Source organism: Dendrobates tinctorius, unplaced genomic scaffold (assembly GCF_039654945.1).
Source record: "Dendrobates tinctorius isolate UK_male_01 unplaced genomic scaffold, ASM3965494v1 ptg000060l, whole genome shotgun sequence".
NCBI classification, from domain to species: domain Eukaryota; kingdom Metazoa; phylum Chordata; class Amphibia; order Anura; family Dendrobatidae; genus Dendrobates; species Dendrobates tinctorius.
Genome location: NW_027361728.1, coordinates 30,859,836 through 30,881,903, shown reverse-complemented (window position 1 = coordinate 30,881,903; position 22,068 = coordinate 30,859,836). Strand labels below are relative to the sequence as shown.

Sequence of the window (22,068 nt, the reverse complement as noted above, 5' to 3'; positions counted from 1 at the left end):
TGTCAGAAGTAGCTGGCAAGCAGAAGGGTTCTGTGTCCACAAATGGTTCCAAGCAGAGGAGATCCAGGCTTCACAGACCAAGTCACAAACTGGGAATAGAGCTGATTCAGGAGCACAGGTGAATCAGCTGGAGCTGATTAAAAGGACAATTGGCAGGAAACAGGGCAGGGACATCATAGCTGAGTACTCCATGTTATTTGAGGGCAAAGTCACTGCACATGCCAGGAAACAAGATGGCCAACGACAAGCTGAGGACTCCATATTGGTTGAGGGCAAAAGTCAATGCACAGTCCAGGAAACAAGATGGCCGACACACTAAAAGCGAAGATAACGGATCTAGCATAAAAGTCCGAAAACATTACACCGGGTCGAGTAGCTTCACTGCTGACCCCAAGGTCTCCATTTTGAATTTCTCTGTTCTGATGTATTGGTTCAGGGCTTTGAGATTGAATATTGTTCTTAGTGATCCATCTGGTTTTGGTGTGAGGAACAGAGTGCTGTAAAATCCTTTTGCTACTTGATGACACGGTACTTTTATTAGTACCTCCTTTTGCATGAGGAGTTGAATCTCCTTTTCTAGCGTGGCCTGATTCTTTTTGGCTACCCGGGTCACTTTTACTCTTTGAGGTGGAAGGCTTAGAAAACTTAGTCGTAGGCCCTCGGCTAACAGGTCGGTTACCCACTTTCAGGCGGGCAATGCTACCCATTGATGGACAAAGAACCAAAGCCTTCCCCAACTGCCCTGGCGTCATTGCTTAGTATCGGGTCTCGGGGTGGTTTCACTAAAGAGGAATCCTTTCTCTTTTCTCCTCCAAGGTCTGCCCCGCATAGTTCTATTGTCTAGCCGCCCTCGGCTCCCTCTGTTCCCTGCTCCACGAAAGGACGAGCGAGCTTCAGTCCACCGACTCCTAGGGAAGGGGGGTGGAAGCCGCTTTTTCTTATCTGACGCTTTTTCTAAAATTTCGTTCAATGCTTTCCCAAACAGGCATTGACCCTAACACGGGACGGCGCAGAGTTTTACCTTTGACTGGAAGTCTGCTGACCAGTTTTTTAACCAAAGTGCTCTGCGGCCTGAATTTGAAAGGGCGCATGCACGGGCGGCATCTCGGATGGAATCTACTGCGGCGTCAGCCAGGAATCCCTCTGCCTTCTGTAGGGAAGGTATTGCCACCAGCAGTGTCTCCCTTGGGCATTTATTCTTAATTTGGTCACTTAATTCGTCTAACCACTTGACCATAGCACGTGCTGTACAAGTGGCGGCCACCCCCGGCTTAAATGACCAAGCCGATGCTTCCCAGGCAGATTTTAGAAAAGCGTCTGCTTTCTTGTCAAGGGGATCTTTTAAGGCGCCCATATCCTCAAATGGCAATCCTATTCCCTTGGATGTACTAGCAATGGCGGCATCTAGTCTGGCAGCTTTTTCCCATTTATCACATACCTCCTCATAAAACGGGTATTTACGTTTGAGCGCCTGCGGTATGGACATTTTTTTATTGGGTGTCTTCCATTCCCTCTTGATCAAATTTAACAGGTTATCATGGAAGGGAAAAACCCTTCCTTTTTTCCCCTCAAGATTGCTAAACATAGCATCTTGAATTGACTTTGGCTCTTTTGGTGTTTCAAGTCCCATTGTGGATGTTACAAGCTTTAATAATTTCCCAATGTCCTCAGATAGGAAATATGGATGACCCTTTTCTTCGTCCGAAGAGTCCAGTTCTGAGTCGGAGGGCCCTATCTCCCCTTGTTCTTCCTCAGACTCTATGTCAATAGTTATTTCTGTGGGAGCGAGAGGAGGAGGTGGGGGCGGGGGTGAAGCAGGAGTTATATCGTAGCCAAGTGTAGTCTGCTCCTTTATTTCATCTTTCACCGTCGACTTTACTTGATCCCGGATCATAGTTTTAATGCTCTGGAGCAGGGATGGTGACTCTTCGGCCACTGTTTTTTTAATGTACGAGCGACAAAGTCGCTTCTCATAATATTTAGCTAGGGCCTTTTTGCATAGTGCACATTCCTTGCTCTTTTGCTTTGATGTGGCCTTTCCCTACAGAAGACATACATAGGGAAGTTGTTAATATATTGTGCTGCCTTACAAAGGCACTCACCCGGCCCTCTGGGTACCCCGGTAGCCGGTGGCCCTCCTGCGCGTGCATCTCGCCTTCAGGATCCTTCTGCGCTCCGCTGCTGATCTGGCTCTACAACTCCGGAGCCTGTGTGCAGCCTCTCAGGGACCAGTGGCATCTGCCTTGCATCCCTTTCTATGGAGGAGCGGTGCACGCTTCTGGGACCGCTCCTGCCCGGAAGTGCCCAGTACACCGCTCCCCCGGCGTGTGACGTCACTTCCGGTGCAACCCCGGAAGCCGTCACCACGCCTCCCCCGGCCCAGCCTCCCACTGGAGCGGCCGCCGGGGAGTCTCATGAGGAGGACACTGCTTACAGCGCCCACCGAGCTGGGCTGACAGGCGCGCGCCACTGCACCTCACTGCCATCCTCTCCCCACTGACCTCGGCCTCCTGACCGGACGAAATCAGAGGTGGATCCCTCGGAGGTATGGGCTCTGTCCCAGGCATCCACCTCCGGGGAACAGGAAACCAAACTGAGAAAGAGAGGTGCCGCCCCCTTCTTATGTCTCTGCTACAGGTTTCCTCTTTCCTGGGGCAGATACCATCTCTCATGTCTGCGGTGCTGTCATGGGGAAGAGAAAAAGATGGGGACACATTGCTGGATATGTGAGAAGTCAAATATTTTTCTTAAAAACTCTTCAGATACAAGTTACAGTTGGAAGGTGTCATCATGTCAGTCTAGACCAGATAGAAAGGACAAGATAAGTGAATGATCCCAATCAGAAAGAACATCATCTGTAAGTCACTGTAATGCAAGTGTGTGACCAACCAATGTAATTCAATAGGAAAAAAAAGGCTGTGCATGTGCTGCGGAAAATTCCGCACAGAATCCGCATAGGTTTATTTTCTGCAGCATGTCAATTATTTTGTGGTGAAGTTGTGAGCCTCATCTGCCACCGTCTGTTGGATACAGGGGGGCATAACGTTTTCGGACAAGAGTCCAGTAGGAGGCATCCACAGAGGGCGCATTCCCTGTGCTTTGCCTTAGCTGTACACTTCTTCCCCTACAAATAAAGACATAAGGGGAAGGTTGCATCACTGAGTGAACATCCTTGAAGATCACTTACCAGTGACTGCCAAAATTAGGTACCGGAAAACAAGAGAAGGATTTCTCTGTCGATGCTGCAGACTCCCATCTAGAAGAGCTTCTGTGGCTAGATCGGTCACTTAACTGGCCATGACATGTACCATCATGGTTCTTCAGCCAGGCCCGAGGTTTCTGCATGGTGTGCTGAGTTACATCCTCCTTTTGCTTCAGCTGATGCTGCTGCTCACTTTCCGTTATGATAATGGGTCAGAAGCATGGATCTCCGTGTGAGACCCTATTTATACTCCCCCTGGTTTATGGGTCAGCAGGTGGTCTCACGCCCCCCTAGGTTCCCCCGCCTCTGCAGGTTCCGAGGTCTCCCCTGTGGAACCCAACATGAGGGTTTCTGGTCATCCGATGGTGGCCGCCATGTGCAGAAGGGAGCTAGCCCAATGACCTGGAAGCACCCGCCGGCCCTGCCCCCCGATGATGCAGAACGCGTCAGAGGTCAGCCCAGGAATGTCGGAAGGGAGCCGTCACACGCCCAAAACCTCAGCATGCCCCCCAGCGCATACTATCTACTGGACCGAACAGCAAATGGAGCCCTGCACAGCAGAAGCCACAGGAACCCAGGGGAATACTTACCTCGGTGCTAGCTTTTTCCTCAGACGGTTGATCCTCCGGACCCCGTTCCCTGCTGCTCTCAAACTGACGTGAAGTCCAACAAGGACCACCGTGGTGCTTCCAGAAGTCCCGACCGGTCGAGGTAAGAGACCCCCCTGCTACCTGGGCTGACCAGCCAATCTGGGATCCGATGATTCTGTAGTCATTTGTAGGATCCAGTCCCATCAGGTACAGGAAACCAACTGATGTGTGGGAGAGGTGCTGCCCTTTTTGTATATGTAGGTTTTACTGTTCAGATCCCCTCTCTCGTGGTGTTGTCATGGGATTCCGAATAAACAAGTATTTGAGCCCTCTGGCAAAAAAGACTTAATACTTGGTGGCAAAAGAGGCCTAAGACTAAGTTCACACTGTGTTTTTACAGCATGCTTTTAATGCGTGTTTTTATGTAAATTTTCAGCTGCTTTTAAAAGTACCAGCAAAGTCTGAGATTTCATAAATCTCATGCACATGGCTTGTTTTTATGTGGTTTGCATGTTTTTTTGTGATTTGCATTTTTTTTTTGTATAATGGAGCATGTCACCTCTTTCAGCATTTTTTTCACTGTTATTCCCCCATTGAAATGAATGGGTAGTGAAAAAAACACCAAAAACGCAGGTGTCAGGTTTTTCTGCGTTTTTTATGTCTATAGAATAGGACTATTTTTTCAACATTAAACTTTATCACCATGCACAAGAGACAAATCTAGCATGCCAAAACTGCAAGCAAAAAATGCACAAAAAAGCAGCAAGAAAAACATGCTTTTGTTTCTGTATCTTATTTCCTGCCAAAAGATCAGGTTTGGCTGCAGAAAAAAACGCTTAAAAAATGCCTTGTGTGAACTTACCCTAAGGGTATGTGCGCACGTTGCAGATTTGCTGTGGATCCACAGTGGATTTTCCACACGGATTCGCTGCAGAAATGCAAGTGTGTGACCAACCAATGTAATTCAATAGAAAAAAAAAAAGGCTGTGCACCTGCTGCGGAAAACTCCGCACAGAATCCGCATCGGTTTATCTTCTGCAGCGTGTCAATTCTTTTTGCGGATCCTCATGCGTTCTTACACCAATTCCATTAATGAAATCTGCAGGGCTAAAAACGCATGCCAATCCGCACAAAAAAAAACGCATGGATTTTTGCCTGCATTTTCTGCCAAGAGATGCAGAAAATTCTGCAATGTGTGCACATACGCTTAATGTGGAACAGCCTTTATGCCCACCTCAGTGTTTTGATCAGTATACTGAGTGTGTGAATAATCCTTTACGCTGGTTACTTTCCCCACTGAAGCTGGGTCCTACGTGCAAATTGAAATGAATTTGTGCATTTCCTTCTTCCAATACAAACAGCAAAGTTGTGGTCTAAAACTAGAATACACAGAAAGGATTTCTAACTTTGCTAACATTAAATAATCCATTAATGCCAATACACTTCTTTTCTACCGAAACAAAGACAGGCTGTTTAGTGCTGGGCACAGACGATCAAAGGATATGATGTCAGTTGATAGAGAAACAGGTCAGGCAGGCCCAGGTAACTCAGGAAACAGGTTGCTAATTATTCACTAGCTAAATAGGTATACTATTGCAGCAGCCCTGTACACTACCCCAGCAGGAGGTCACAGCCTATAGAGGGACTTAGGCTAAGGAAAACTGCTACTTTGTACTAGTCTCTTTTTTTTTTTACATCACAACTACAATGGGAGAAAAGGAATCAAATTCAGCAGGCATTTCACTTCAAGGTAAGTTCAACAGCTTGCTTAGTGATTTTTTTGCAAGAGTTCAGGTGTTAGATTAGTCTCTGCAACCTGTGAGGTTTTTATTGCCTTTTGCAACAGCATGTGTTTGGTGTTTTGATACCTAAAGCATGACTAATTGAAATTGTGCTGTGATAGAAAGGAAAAAAGTGTTCTGAGTGATGGTGTTTCTCTGTCGCACTTTCTTAAGGTAATGGAAGAGTGTTAACATGATGTGCGGTGGGGTGCTAGAGCTGGCATGCCCCATTCCTGGAAATTTCCAGTTCAGTCGTCTTGCACCTGTCAGTTTGACAGTCTCTTATACCGATGCACATTGTTATCACGTCTCTTCGCATTAGTAATGTCACATTGTATTCAGCCGGATCATAAACCCAATGTCATTTATTTGTATTATTAAGGTTGATGAAATGTTTGGAATGTAACAGTTTTCAGAATTTGCGTGCTTTAGTTGTTTTTGTCTTTTTGTTTACTTTTGTTTCCTTTCTTTCTTCAGATGCCAATGTCATGTATTGTGATTGTTCAGTGACTGGTTCAAATACAGTAGAAATGCTTGCCTGCGTTAATTGTAAAATTTGATGTTTAGTAAAGTAACACTGGATGTCATGGCCTTGAGCCAGTTTTAATGTCTTCACAGTCATTCAACGCATTTGTTTTATATTACGCTCTTCCTATTACCTTACATAACTGTCAGGAACATTAGCGAGTAAGATTTTGTTCTTCAACCTTTTACAATGAGTCCTACCATTGTAAGACCTAAGCTTTCAGACTCCAGTGTTTGACCAGTAATTTTTACTTATTTTTTACATAAAAAAAAAAGTAAAAAACTTTAAGCGAATACCTGATGTTGCATTAAAAGAAAAACCAAAGCAGTAAATATACTGACATGACAAAGATGACCATGGTCATGCATTGCATTCACAGTCCGTGTGATTTCCAGACCAGACGCAGAACTCCTGAACAAGTGCCAGCCGAAAGGTATGTACACACGTTGTTGATTCTGCTGCGGATTTTTCCACGCGGATTTAGTGTAGATTTTCTGCTGTTTTTGTGCGGATTTCACCTCCATTTTTACACCTGCAGATGCCTATAATGGAGCAGGTGTAAGGCTATGTGCACACGGTGCGGATTCTGCTGTGGAATTTTCCACGCAGATTTTGCTAAATCTGCAGGTAAAATGACCTGCATTTTACATGCAGTTTTTGTGCGGTTTTCACCTGCAGATTTCTATAATGGAGCAGATGAAAAACTGCTGCAGAACTGCACAAAAGAAGTGACATGCTGCAGTTTTAAATCTGCGCGGAAAAATCTGCAGCATGTGCACAGCGGTTTTTGTTTTACATAGCCTTAAATGGTACTGTACATCACTTGCAGTTCTGCAGGGCCAAATCTGCTGCAGAACTGCACCGTGTGCACATACCCTAAAAACGCTGTGGAATCCACACAAAGAATTGACATGTTGCGGATTCAAAACCGCTGCGTTTGAGCGTGGATTTTTCCGCAGCATGTGCACAGCGGTTTTTGTTTTACATTGAATATAATGGTTCTGTACACTGCAGGAGAATCTGCTGTGGATCCGCAGGACCAAATCTGCTGCAGATTCGCACCAGAATCCGCAACGTGTGCACACACCCTCAAGGTATGTGCACATGACCTATTTTTTTTACGGCGTATATACTCTGTGACCTGCTTGAAATAGCGCTAAAATAATGCAAAAAGTAATGAACTTTTGTGCTGTCATGCTAAAACGATCCGCCATGCATATGTTCAGTTTCCGAGCTTCTTTTAACCGCTTCAGATTTCCAAAACTTGGAAGTCACTCACTATTTAATACATATGAGCAAAAAATAAAGCTGCTGGAAAAGACGATTTAAAAAAAACAGCAACAAAAGTCAATGGCGTTTTGTGCATCAAAAACTTGGAGAGTTTTCTGGAGTTTTAAAGACTTTGTGTGCACATACTCCATTGCCAGGCTGGTTCAGAAATTTCCATCATGAACTGAGAAATGCAGACATGAAAATCTGGCCTGCTAAAGGCTAGTTCACACAGTGCATTTAAATCTAGTTATCACTGTATCCATGTTACCTAACCGTAAAATGTTGTGTGAGGAATTATTTTTTGAAGACTGGCACCTGAGGTGACAGTTATAATGGGAGCATTCTGGATTTAGATACACCTATTTGATAGCATGTTCATAAGTAGTGTAAAAGCTTTGTGTAGTTTCTGTTTTTGAACAAAAAGTTCCTGAATGTAATAGTTTAAGATAAGTGAGTGTGATTTTATGAAAACTCACACCCACCATGCGTTTAACCCCTTACCGACATCCGGCATATATTTACGCCAATGTTGGTATCCCTCCCTTTGATGTGGATCCCAGCTGTGAGCCCACATATTTCCCGGGACGTGTCAGCTGACGTGTGCTCGCAAAAGCCGCGGGTGGAATAGCGATCCACCCGCGGCCATTAACTATTTAAATGCCGCTGTCAAACGCTTACAGCGGTATTTAAATGGCGCTTCTGGCCATCGTGCTGGAAATACGCACACTGGTGACCAGCATCACGTGATCTCGGGTCACTTGTATGTCAGCATTACAACCCGAGGTCTCCTGGGACCTCTATGGTTGTCAGTGGTCGGCGCTCATAGTAAGTCAGTAATTCAGCTACATAGAGGCAATCTGAGCTGATCGAGTTGTGTCAGCTTCTAGTCTCATATGGAGACTATTGAAGCATGGCAAAAGTTAAAAAAGTGTTTAAAAATAAAAAAAAATAAGTTCAAATCACCCCCCCCCCCCTTTGCCCCACTCAAAACTAAACAATAAAAATAAAATCAAACATACACATATTTGGTATCACCGCATTTAGAATCACCCGATCTATCAATAAAAAAAGGATTAACCTGATCACTCTACGGTGTAGCTGGAAAAAGTCAAAACGCAAGAATTACATTTTTTGGGTCGCTGCAACATTGCATTAAAATGCAATAATGGGTGAACAAAAGAACGTATCTACACCAAAATGGTATAATTAAAAACATCAGCTTGGTAGGCAAAAAATAAGCCCTCACCCAACCCCAGATCACGAAAAATGGAGATGCTACGGGTCTCGGAAAATGGCACTTTTTTTTTTTTTAAGCAAAGTTTGCAATCTTTTTTCCACTACTTAGACACCAAACATGTCTAGATTATTTTTTATCTGTCATCTCGTAATGACCTGAAGAATCCTAATGGCAGATCAGTTTTAGCATTTAGTTAACCTAGCAAAAAAGCCAAACAAAAAACAAGTGTGGATTTCACTTTTTTAGCAATTTCGTGGCACTTTGAATTTTTTTCCATTTTTTTAGTAGACGATATGGTAAAGCCAATGAGGTCGTTCAAATGCACAACTCATCCCACAAAAAATAAGCAATCACATGACCATAATGAAGGAAAAATGAAAAACTTATGGCTCTGAGAAGGAAGGGAGCCAATCGCAAAACGGAAAAAAAGCTCTGGGGGTTAAGGGGTTAAAAATCAGTTACATGTTTAAGTGTAGTGTTCCAATGGTTCTCCAATAATACAATATTTTTCATGCATTATTTTTATCAAATCTGCATAAACAAATGGGGAATCCCCACCCCAGAAAAGAAACATTCATAACCAAAGCAGGTTGTGTAATATTTGGTGTGCACACATGTAGGAAATATTCAACATGTTAATTTTAGCAACTTGGTCTGTCTATGTGCTATACAACTATATACATGCGAGCTAAGGCCATGTGTGCACATTCAGTATTTGGTCAGTTTTTTTACATCAATATTTGTAATCCAAAGCCAAAAGTTGAACAATGAAAGGAAAAGTAGAATAAAAACACATCACTTCTGCATTTTTCACCCACTCCTGAGATGCTGAGGTAAAATACAGACTAAATACTGAAGGTGTGAACATGATTCTTTAAGAGGCACCACGAGTCCCGCCTCTGTCTCTGATGAGGGGTGTTCTCCATGCCTCCATCTACCCCAGTTCTGCCAACTGTCGAGGCTTGTCGACAATAGCAGGATAACTCCAGAAAATTCTAACTTTTAGTGCAGCCTTGAGTTGTTACACAGTTTTGCAACTTTCCAAAGCTTTTTAAGCCAGAATCTGGTGTAAAATGGAGGTGTCCATTTTTTTTTTTATTCAAGTTAAGGAACAAGCTCAACCAATGGGTCCATGAAATAGTGGACATCACACGAGTGCCATCTGTGTTTCATCCATGTGATGTCTGTTGTCACTGTTTAATGGGTAGGAGATGCATTGAATTATTTTTATTTTTTTTGCACACAAGAAAAACAGATGACGCAAAATGAGCCATCTGAATGAGGCCAAAGAATAAGGAGGGGGAAAAATCCCATTGCTGCATTTTATCAACTAGAAAGCAGTCCTCCCCAGGAGAAAATATTAATCTTTCACAAACTATTTTTATGTGGTTCTTCCTGTTTTTACTTTTTGCAAACTTTAAAAACATGTCACTGACTAATGCGCTATGCATGGCCGTCTCCCCAGGCGAAGGAGTGTCAGTGGGCCCCTTTAACACATACCACGATTCATGATGTACAGATATGGCAGAGAAATACAGGTATAGTACAATGGCAAAGATTTCACTTCTAACATTACATGAGTGATGTCTATTTTAAATTCTATAATACCATACATATAGTGTAAAGCACATTCTGTAGGCCTCCACATAGTGTAATGCACCTCAATATATAAAGCACAGCCCATAGTACTCCATATTAGTATAATACACAGCCCTTATCCTTCAAATAACATATTGCACAGCCCATAGTCCTTCATATAGTATAATGCACAGCCCATAGTCATCCATGTAGCATGGCCACCGTGTACTCACCGATTTAAAAAAATAAATAACATACTCCCCTCCCATCTGCTCCCCCCCCAATGTGCAGCATCCTCTTCTGAGGCTGGCAGCTCAATTCAGCATGCAAACGATGAGAGCGCATGATCTCACTGTATTACGCCCTCGGTCACATACATGCCGACATCAGCTGATGGCCTCTGACTGGTAGCATGATGGCCACACATGAACCCAATGGGCTTTTGCACTGCAATACACTTTTGCTGAATGTGTATCCGAGGACATGTATCCAGCTGAAGCTTTAACATGCCTCTCGCCCTGTAGGCACAGGCGGTTGCAGAGGCGACCACTACGATGGCAGTAGCTACGTCCCTGCTGATGGTGAGTTGGCCCACCTGTTTGTCCAGTGCTCTGACACTTAGGCTAGTTTCACACTAGCGTTTATGAGCACAGCGACGGCCTGCGCACGGCCGCCGCTAAGCCCCGCCCCCTGCCGTGCCTTCGCCGGTAGCTCCGCCTACCGGCGCATGACGCTGCATGCGCCCTGCGTCCCCTATCTTTATCACTGGGGGCGCAGGCCGTGCGCAATATGCGTTTGGCGGCACATGCGCCTTTTTGACGGTGCGCCGGCGCAACCAAACTGCAGCAGGTTGCGTTTGGCGCAGGTCAGCGCACCGTCAAAAGGACGCATTCACCGCCAAACGCATATTGCGCACGGCCTGCGCCCCCAGTGATAAAGATAGGGGGCGCATGCAGCGTCATGCACCGGTAGGCGGAGCTACCGGCGGAGGCGCGGCAGGGGGTGGGGCTTAGCGCAGGCCGTGCGCATGCCGTCGCTGCGCTCATAAATGCTAGTGTGAAACTAGCCTTACTTGCCCGGGTACTCAGGGTGGTGACACCATTCCTTTGTGCATTCCTTTTGTCTATTGGGGCACATTGATGAGTTCATTAACATTAAACTGCACATAGACTAGATACTAGGGCACTAATAGCCAAGATTTGTTCTCGCTCATCTTTTTTAACCTGCTTTACCTTCTTGGTTTTCCAACAAACCAGGTAAAGCTAAAATATTTTTTGTACACCATAGCTACTTCATAGAGGGTGTTGGTAAATATATAAAAAGTGTGACAAATCTATAACAAAATAATTTACTTTTATTTTTTTTTTAGAAAAGGCAAAATCCAATTTGTTGACAAACATGTATACAAAAATTGTAAAAATGGGTCTTAAACCTCTATTGCCTATCAATTATAGAAATGGTAGAACAAAGAATGTACCAAATAGATATGTTGGTGATTAATAAATAGAACACAGTATTAAGCTCTGAAATTTAATTATAGTTATATAACTATAGTTCACTAAATCAAATGTCTCCTCTCACGATATCATTCTTTCCATAGAAAAAAACTATTATAACATTATCACCCATCTGAAGAGATTTGGGGGCATCAAGGTAATGTGGGAGCCTGGCTTTATTTGCAGGGGCCCCTGACTGGCCATCCATTTTAATGTTTTTGTTAATCTGCACTTGCTTTTACCTCGGTGCATGCTGAAGGGGTTAATAGTTTTTCTTTTCCCCTTACCTTCATGCGTTACACCCACTGGCTGCTAGGTCATTTCCAGTTCCGGATCTGCGCTCTCAAGGGGTATAAAGGGGAGTGTTTGAGTCCTCCCGGCCTCTTGACCCCGGGAATCGAAAGCTGCCCACTCTCCCTTCCCTTTTGTTTTTTTCAGTTTAGGTGGTTTGGAGTTTAGGTTATTTTGTTTCAATGCTTGTTGAAAGTCGCAGAGGTTGGCGGAAGAGCAAGACTGGGTAACATGTGCTGGGAGTCCGGCGGCATATCCCCACAAATTACGAAATGGTTAATATGAAGAGCTGTGGCCTTACCCCTCCAACAATGGGTTATATAAGATGAGTGGTTTTGTAATTGGTACTCTCCTATAAAGTTATGTTTTGAATTTGTGGTTTTTAGTGCCTTCTTTGCACCGGGGAAAAGGGGATAGGAGTTTTGATAAGGTATGGGTAGTCTTCCATTTTTGTGATTCCTGTTAATGTAAAGGGGCATAAGTGTTTTCAATTACAAAACAGCTGCGGAGGAGGAGAAGAAATTAATCTCTCCTTCTCCTCTGTCGGCGTATATCGTACCACACTCTGGTGAAATCAGTGTGCTGTGCATTGTCACTTGCAACCATAGACTTATAAAGGCAAGAGTGAGCCAAATCTCGCTGCCAATCGCAGCATGAATTAAATCACAGTATCCAAAAATAGATTGGTACGAGATTAAGTTAAAAGAATTAAGTCTCAAACCGAAGCGGTCCTAGGGCTCAAACCTCCGCTGCTAGGCAGGATAACACAGGTCAGTGCAGGGACAGGCACTTCCCTATGGTAAACATGAAGAGAGAAGGAAGATCCGGCACTGGAGACTTAATAAAATCCACGATAAGTTTTATTCACATAATTTCATGATAAAACCATAAAGGGGAAAACAGACCCCCCACGCGTTTCGAACCTTACACCAGGTTCTTCCTCAGAGACATGAAACAAAACAGTTCACAAAATGATTATAAACATTCCTAATCAGCAGAGGGACTCCACACATGTGTATAATCAAAGAGGCAGACAACTAAGCCCTCAAATCACTGGTGGAGTCACTCCCTTGGGCTGTGTGCACACGCTGCGGATTATGTGCGGATTCATCCGCGCGGATTTTGTAAAATCCGCAGGTGAAACCGCAGGTCAAAAGACCTGCGGATTGCTCTGCGGTTTTGCTCTGCGGTTTTTCATCTCCTCAATGGAGGAGATGGCAAACCGCAGGAGAATCCGCAGAAAGAATTGACATGTCAATTCTTTCTGCGGATTGAAAACCGCAGATAATCCGCACGGAAAATTCCGCACCGTCTGCACTGCGGTTTTTGATTCCCATAGGGAATCATGGTACTGTACACCGCAGCAAAAACTGCTGCGGGTCCGCAGCGGCCAAAACCGCTGCGGAACCGCAGCAAAATCCGCAGCGTGTGCACACAGCCTTGCAAGAAGAAAGAAAAAAAAAAAAGGAAAAGACCAATACAACAATGGACAAGACATAGAATAAATAAAAACATGTGCAATACACACGTATAAATGCATAAATACATAGCAACTATCAAATGACAAACAAAAAAAAAAACCCAATAAAAAAAAAAAAAAAAAATTAAAAACAGCAAAAATCTCAGCACTCAATAGAAATACATAAGATCATTTCTATAATTTAGACCTTGCGGATATCGTGCATCAAGCGCAAGTATCCAGAAGGCTTCCCGACAGTGTAGTAAATGTTCCCAGTCACCCCCTCTGGGGGGTTTCAATACCCGTTCTGTTCCCTTAACTTTAAGACTGCATAAATTACCCTTGTGTATTTCAAGGAAATGTTTGGACAAGCCAGACACATTCCTACGACTGGACATAGACTCTGGATTAGAAGCGGTGATGTGCTCACTTAGTCTCCTCTTCAGGCTGCGTGTGGTACAGCCAATGTAATATAAACTGCACAATGTGCACTCTGCCATATACACTAAGTATGTGGTGTTACAATTCATGTAGGTTTTAATTTTGTAGGTTTGTTGTGTACTAAAATTAACAAATCTATCTGTAATATCCATATAGCGGCACAAACCACACAATTTTTCACCACACTTATAATTGCCCAAGTAATTTAACCACGTAGGTTTAGTGCAATCAGACAAATACAATGAGGGGGACAAAAAATGACTCAAATTTTTAGCTCTCTTTGGAACACACCTATGTCCACCAGCCAATATCTGCGATAAGACTGGATCTTGATGCAGTAAGGGAAGATGTTTATTTATGATTCTAATAACACCCTTGTAATCTGAACTGAAAGCGGTAGAAAAAGTGGGAATATTTTTATTTTGATTAGTGTGTACCATGTCATTCTGCAATAAACTACTCCTAGTTTTGTTATCCACTTTCTTAATAGCCCTGTTTAACATCCAGTTCTTATAACCCCTTTTTGATAGCCTGGTGCAAATTTTACGACGCTCGGATTCATAAAGAGCATCATTAGAGCATGATCTTTTGGCACGGATTAATTCACCCAACGGTAAATTTCGTATCACATGTGGCGGGTGACAACTATCCGCATGCAATATGGCATTACCACTGGTATCTTTTCTATATAGGGAAGTATTTATATTCCCCGTTTTGACATCTCCCATAATTTTAACATCCAGATATGTGGCACAAATGCCATGTATTTCGTGGGTGAATTTAATATTCAAAGAATTAGTCCCAATATACTCAAAAAACTTAAGCATGCCAGGAGAGGGAGATACATCACAACGATCAAACCACAATAGGATCACGTCATCAATGTATCTCCCCCACCACAATACATTGTCTAAATAGGGATTATCCATAGTATATATATATTTGTTCTCCCAAAAGGACATATATAAGTTGGCCAGAGTAGGAGAGAATTTTGACCCCATCGGGCAGCCACACACCTGAAGATAGTACTTAGTGTCAAATTTGAAAAAATTGGTGTTCAAAAGATGTTGTAATGCCATAATGATAAATTTTTTAAGATCAGAACTGAAATTACTTTCTTCAGTCAAAATGGTGGAAACAGCAGATAATGCCAAATCATGAGGTATACATGAATATAGAGCAACAACATCACATGTTATCCATGTGTGGTGAGGCCCCCATGCAACCTCCTGAAGTGCCTGCAGAAGCTGTTTGGTGTCTCTAATGTGACCTGGTGTTTTCAAAACCAAAGGTTGTAATTTTCTGTCTATCCACTCGGAGAGTTTTTCATTAACCCCTCCAATACCGGCCACTATGGGCCTGAAAGGTGGAGGAAACACGCCTTTATGAATTTTGGGTAAGGCGTGAAATACAGGACACACTGGTTTATCCACATATAAAAAATCAGCCATGCGCTTGTCCAATACTCCAAAAGCAAGACCCTCCTGCAAAATCACAGATAAACCCTGCTGAATACAGCTTGTAGGATCATTGTTGAGAGGATGATATGTATTAATATCAGTTAACATGGATACAATTTCATTGCGATATAGTAGTGAGTCTAGAATCACCACTGACCCCCCCTTTGTCTGATTGGCGGACTACTATATGTTGGTTCTTACTTAGTAAATGAAGCGCATGCTGCTCAATTGCAGATAAATTCATACAAGACTGCACATCTGAATCCAACAGAGATTTAAAATCACGTTCTATTGCCCTCTGGAAAGTATCCATAATGGGCACTCTAGATATCAGGGGATAAAAAGTGGGGTTAGATATCTGTACATTTGTGTCACGTTGTACTGCTGTATGTTGATTTGTGTTCTCCAAACTAGACAACATGTCAAACAAAATTTGATCTCTAACAGGAGCAGCAAGTGGCAACAAATCAACATTGTTTGAACTCAAGGATGATATATCAGAAAATTGATTACCAATACCAGAATCAGGAGTAAAGAAATGTCTCTTAACTGTTAATAATCGCACGAATCGATTGACATCACATAATGTTTGAAACAAATCCCCTCTACATGTAGGAACAAAGGAAAGTCCTCTCTTCAAAACGCTCAGCTGAGCTTCACTCAGTATGGTAGCTGAAATGTTTATAACTGTAAACTCATCAGACGCAGCAATGTTACCGTTTATTTCCTCCAATGATTCACATTCCGCAGACCATATTGATGCTTTCTTCTTACGTCGGCGTCCACCTCGCCTTGTTTTCTTTGATCGTTTTTTGCATGTGATGTTAAAGGTAACACCCGATTAGAGTCCATTGAACCCTCAGAAGTAGTAGGTGAATTAAAAGACTGTTCACATGAGGAAAAACTGACGTTGTTACTACGGAATGATTGATTCCTCTTGAGAATAGATCTAGGCTTATACGGAGTGAATTGTTTCCAAGCATAAACCATATTAGAGTCATAGTCCCTGCAATCACGCAGGAACTTATTTTTCTTGGACTTGGTAATGCCGCTTTCCAAATTATCAATATTAGCATGTAATCGTTCATAGCTCTTAGAAAATGTCATATGATCAGAAAATACATTCAACTTAGACTCCAAATCTTTGATGGAAGCTTCAATGTTGGTCAATTTGACAGATTCTTCCTCCACAATAAGAGACATTAGTTTCAAAGAGCATTCACTCAAAATATCATTCCACTTCTGTAGAAAGGTATCATTATAAATCACAGTCGGTACCTTTTTTAATCTCAAACCTCGCGGTATCATCTTATGACTAACGTATTTCTCAAGAGTCACTGAGTCCCACCAGGTTTTAAGGTGAGAAGTCATCTTTCTCTCCAACTCAGAGAAAAGTGAATGCATGTCCATACTAATCTTATCCTCATTATCAGAGGAAATGCCAAATAATTCATCAGCTTTTTTTCTTCTTAACAAGCAAGTTGCTGTAATATTTTTAGTCCCGGCTTGCATGTTAACAAATGTGCGGCTTGATGGGAGCACAGTTAGTCAGTATATTTAGAAAATTAGGAAGGGGAAAGGGAAACTTGTGCTCACCAAAATAGTCCTGTAAGCCGGTCGTGCCTAGGGATCAAATGGCTGACCACCATGTGTTGCAAACATGAAGAGAGAAGGAAGATCCGGCACTGGAGACTTAATAAAATCCACGATAAGTTTTATTCACATAATTTCATGATAAAACCATAAAGGGGAAAACAGACCCCCCCCACGCCTGACGCGTTTCGAACCTTACACCAGGTTCTTCCTCAGAGACATGAAACAAAACAGTTCACAAAATGATTATAAACATTCCTAATCAGCAGAGGGACTCCACACCTGTATAATCAAAGAGGCAGACAACTAAGCCCTCAAATCACTGGTGGAGTCACTCCCTTGCAAGAAGAAAGAAAAAAAAAAAAAGGAAAAGACCAATACAACAATGGACAAGACATAGAATAAATAAAAACATGTGCAATACACACGTATAAATGCATAAATACATAGCAACTATCAAATGACATACAAAAAAAAAAAAAACCAAAAAAAAAAAAAAAATTAAAAACAGCAAAAATCTCAGCACTCAATAGAAATACATAAGATCATTTCTATAATTTAGACCTTGCGGATATCGTGCATCAAGCGCAAGTATCCAGAAGCCTTTGTTCCTACATGTAGACTATTTTGGATATGATGCAGTACTTATTTGAGTTTAATATTTATATATTTTTGTAATAAAATTTGAAATTTTAACAATGGTATATGAGATAGCTGTGAATTCAATCGCAGCATGCTACGATTGTTTTTGCATGCTTATTCGGCATGAGAAAATGATTGCAGATCTGAGCTGCCCCATAGAGTATGCAATGTTTTATCGTATAGCACGTGGCCTTTTTGTACAGTAGTGACTCCGGACACACACAATTATTCATTTCTTTAGTTTTTTGAAGCCTTTCTTTTATGGAAAAAGCTGCAATCTAGGCACTTGCCAACCAAAAGGCTTCCAAAATTGCTTTAGGAAAAAACTTTACAAAAATTGCTTGAAGCAGTTTTATTATTATTTATTTATCTAGCACCATTGATTCCATGGTGCTGTACATGAGAAGGGGCTACATACAAATTACAGATACAGTGGGGCAAAAAAGTATTTAGTCAGTCAGCAATAGTGCAAGTTCCACCACTTAAAAAGATGAGAGGCGTCTGTAATTTACATCATAGGTAGACCTCAACTATGGGAGACAAACTGAGAAAAAAAAATCCAGAAAATCACATTGTCTGTTTTTTTTTTCATTTTATTTGCATATTATGGTGGAAAATAAGTATTTGGTCAGAAACAAAATTTCATCTCAATACTTTGTGATATATCCTTTGTTGGCAATGACAGAGGTCAAACGTTTTCTGTAAGTCTTCACAAGGTTGCCACACACTGTTGTTGGTATGTTGGCCCATTCCTCCATGCAGATCTCCTCTAGAGCAGTGATGTTTTTGGCTTTTCGCTTGGCAACACGGACTTTCAACTCCCTCCAAAGGTTTTCTATAGGGTTGAGATCTGGAGACTGGCTAGGCCACTCCAGGACCTTGAAATGCTTCTTACGAAGCCACTCCTTCGTTGCCCTGGCGGTGTGCTTTGGATCATTGTCATGTTGAAAGACCCAGCCACGTTTCATATTCAATGCCCTTGCTGATGGAAGGAGGTTTGCACTCAAAATCTCACGATACATGGCCCCATTCATTCTTTCATGTACCCGGATCAGTCGTCCTGGCCCCTTTGCAGAGAAACAGCCCCAAAGCATGATGTTTCCACCACCATGCTTTACAGTAGGTATGGTGTTTGATGGATGCAACTCAGTATTCTTTTTCCTCCAAACACGACAAGTTGTGTTTCTACCAAACAGTTCCAGTTTGGCTTCATCAGACCATAGGACATTCTCCCAAAACTCCTCTGGATCATCCAAATGCTCTCTAGCAAACTTCAGACGGGCCCGGACATGTACAGGCTTAAGCAGTGGGACACGTCTGGCACTGCAGGATCTGAGTCCATGGTGGCGTAGTGTGTTACTTATGGTAGGCCTTGTTACATTGGTCCCAGCTCTCTGCAGTTCATTCACTAGGTCCCCCTGCGTGGTTCTGGGATTTTTGCTCACTGTTCTTGTGATCATTCTGACCCCACGGGGTGGGATTTTGTGTGGAGCACCAGATCGAGGGAGATTATCAGTGGTCTTGTATGTCTTCCATTTTCTAGTTATTGCTCCCACAGTTGATTTCTTCACTCCAAGCTGGTTGGCTATTGCAGATTCAGTCTTCCCAGCCTGGTGCAGGGCTACAATTTTGTTTCTGGTGTCCTTTGACAGCTCTTTGGTCTTCACCATAGTGGAGTTTGGAGTCAGACTGTTTGAGGGTGTGCACAGGTGTCTTTTTATACTGATAACAAGTTTAAACAGGTGCCATTACTACAGGTAATGAGTGGAGGAAAGAGGAGACTCTTAAAGGAGAAGTTACAGGTCTGTGAGAGCCAGAAATCTTGATTGCTTGTTTCTGACCAAATACTTATATTCCACCATAATATGCAAATAAAATGAAAAAAAAACAGACAATGTGATTTTCTGGATTTTTTTTTCTCAGTTTGTCTCCCATAGTTGAGGTCTACCTATGATGTAAATTACAGACGCCTCTCATCTTTTTAAGTGGTGGAACTTGCACTATTGCTGACTGACTAAATACTTTTTTGCCCCACTGTATCACTTACAGTAAACCAACTAACAATGACAGACTGATACAGAAGGGAGAGGACCCTGCCCTTTTGGGCTTACATGCTACAGGATGGTGGGGAAGGAAACAGTAGGTTGGTGGGTTGCAGCAGTTCTGGTGTTGGTTGAGGTGATATCTCCGGTAGTGGTGAGATAGGAGGTAGCGGGGTCATTGCAGGCTGTAGGCTTTCTTGAAGAGGTGGGTTTTCAGGCTCTTTCTGAAGGATCCAAATGTGGTTGATAGTCGGACTTGTTGGGGCAAAGAATTCCAGAGGACAAGGGCAATTCAGGAGAAGTCTTGGAGGCGGTTGGATGAGGAGCGAATAAGTGTGGAGGAGAGAAGGTCATGGGAGGACCGGAGATTACGTGAGGGAAGGTATCGGGAGATTAGTTCAGAGACATATGTGGGAGACAGGTTATAGATGGCCTTGTAGGTCAGTGTTAGTAATTTGAACTGGATACGCTGAGGGAATGGGAGCCAGTGAAGAGATTTGCAGAGGGGAGAAGTGTAGGAGTAGCAAGGAGATGAATTAGTCAGGCAGCAGAGTTAAGGATGGATTGGAGAGGTGCGAGGGTGTTAGCAGGGAGACCACAGAAAAGGATATTGCAGTAGTCTAGGCGGGAGATGATGAAAAGCTTGGATGTGCGGTTTGAAGGACAGAGCAGAGTCAAAGGTTACTCCGAGGCAGTGGACTTCCGGTACTGGGAAAAGCGTGATGTCATTAATTGTTATAGCTAGGTCCGGTAAGGAAGATCTGTGAGATGGAGGAAAGATGATGAGTTCAGATTTGTCCACATTGAGCTTGAGGAAGCGAGAGGAGAAGTTGGTTAAGGTTTATATAGATGCTGCTGCCAGAACATCAATTATGCTATCTCTAAGGTTTATTATGTGTGACAATGTATATCATATCTGGATAAGGGAACATGAGATCTGAAGTAAAATGTATGACGTGGAATGGGAGAGGCCTCAAATGCCCCCCAAAAGAGAGTTAATTTTTCTTTCGCAGATTAAGCGTCACCGCCCTCATATTGTGAGCCAGCAGCTTCCCTCCTCTCACACATTGAGCAACACAGCCAGATGACATCATCATTCCACTCCGCTTCAAAACATCTTCAGGAAATTAAAAAATGCTCAAAAAACTGGATAATTTCCAACAGAAAACGTGGTTTTTGACAGCCTAAAAAAGAACATCAGGGTATATTTACGCTTATTTTTTTCTGGCAATGTTCCCATTATGAGTACCTGGTTAGTTCTCGATGCTGCAGATTTTATGCAGCGTTTCTACACCCATCATGTTACTTGAATTATTTTAATTGGCTTCATTTGTAACCATTTTTATTGTGTTATTGATGCTGCAGTTTTTGTCTTTTTGGTTTGTCATGTTTTAAAAAAGCTGCTTTTGTTTTTAGAGCTTTCTGGTATCTGCTTTTAACAAAATTTTATTGATTATTTGCAGATTATCTATATATTTTAGTGTTTTTCCACAGTAGAAAGACACTGAAAATATATGTGCATTTTTTACCTAAAGATTTTCCGCATCTAATAGAAGTCTGTGGGAAAACTTTACACCTAAGGGTATGTGCAACACGTTGCTGATTCGTCTGCAGATTTTTACGCTTGGAATCTGCAGGTCAAAATGCCTGCATGTTTACTGTGGATTTCTAGTGGATTTAGTGCGGATTTTGCCTGCGTTTTTACACCTGTGGAATCCGCACAAGGAATTGACATGCTGTGGAAAATAAACCGCTTCGTTTCCAAGCAGATTTTTTTCCACAGCACGTGCACAGTGGTTTTTGTTTTTCCATAGGATAACATGGTACTGTACATCCCTTGGAAAACTGCTGCGGATCCACAGGGTCAAATCCGTTGTGGATCCGCAGACGAATCCGCAACATGTGCACATACCCTTAAACGTAGCACACCTGCAAGAGAAATTTATGTGAACTTTAAACACGCACTGCAGGTCAATTTATACCATGTAAAAAAAAAAAAACATGATGGGCAAAGAGTTTTCAGTAAATTCCTTCCACTTTGCTGGAACTGTAACAATTTTTTGTTCAGCAAAAAAAGCAATGTCGACAACTCGACAAAAAATTTGTAATGGGAGCGACAACTTTACATGACTTTCAACCAGCTCAGCCCATGGGCTGAGCCATAAGGTTAAGTTCCGACCATGAGCTTTTGGTGAGTTTTTGATGCTTGAGAATTTCTGCACCTATTATTTAAATTGGGTTACTTTGCAGTTTTTGTGTGATTTTGTTTTTTAAAGATGCATTTAATGCTTTAAATAGAGCTGCTTTGTTTTTGATACTACCTGTTATTTGGCTTTGACAACTTCATTGATATATTTGTGAGAAGTACATGCATTTCTGCCATGGAAATGCACTTAAAAATGCATGTGTTTTTTTTTTTTGTTTGTTTTTTTTCCATGTGGATTTTCAGTATCCAAAG

The 22,068-nt window shown here is 42.5% G+C and overlaps 1 protein-coding gene across 6 annotated transcripts in view; it reads left to right on the top strand.

The window, feature by feature from the left end:
• Positions 1 to 3,781: 3,781 nt before the first annotated feature.
• The window catches only part of NAALADL2 (N-acetylated alpha-linked acidic dipeptidase like 2), a 1,451,400-nt gene continuing 1,433,113 nt past the window's right edge, over positions 3,782 to 22,068 (top strand). For 2 of the 6 annotated variants that reach the window (XM_073578822.1, XM_073578821.1), the window contains exon 1: positions 5,255 to 5,542. Coding sequence is in view for 2 of the 6 variants with exons in the window: in XM_073578817.1 (XP_073434918.1) it covers positions 5,500 to 5,542; positions 6,479 to 6,532 (97 nt within the window). In the remaining 4 variants the exon portion in view is untranslated. Of the gene's footprint in view, positions 3,914 to 5,254; positions 5,543 to 5,631; positions 5,748 to 6,478; positions 6,533 to 22,068 lie in introns of those variants that run through there. The other 4 variants (XM_073578817.1, XM_073578823.1, XM_073578818.1 and 1 more) reach the window with 4 other exon arrangements.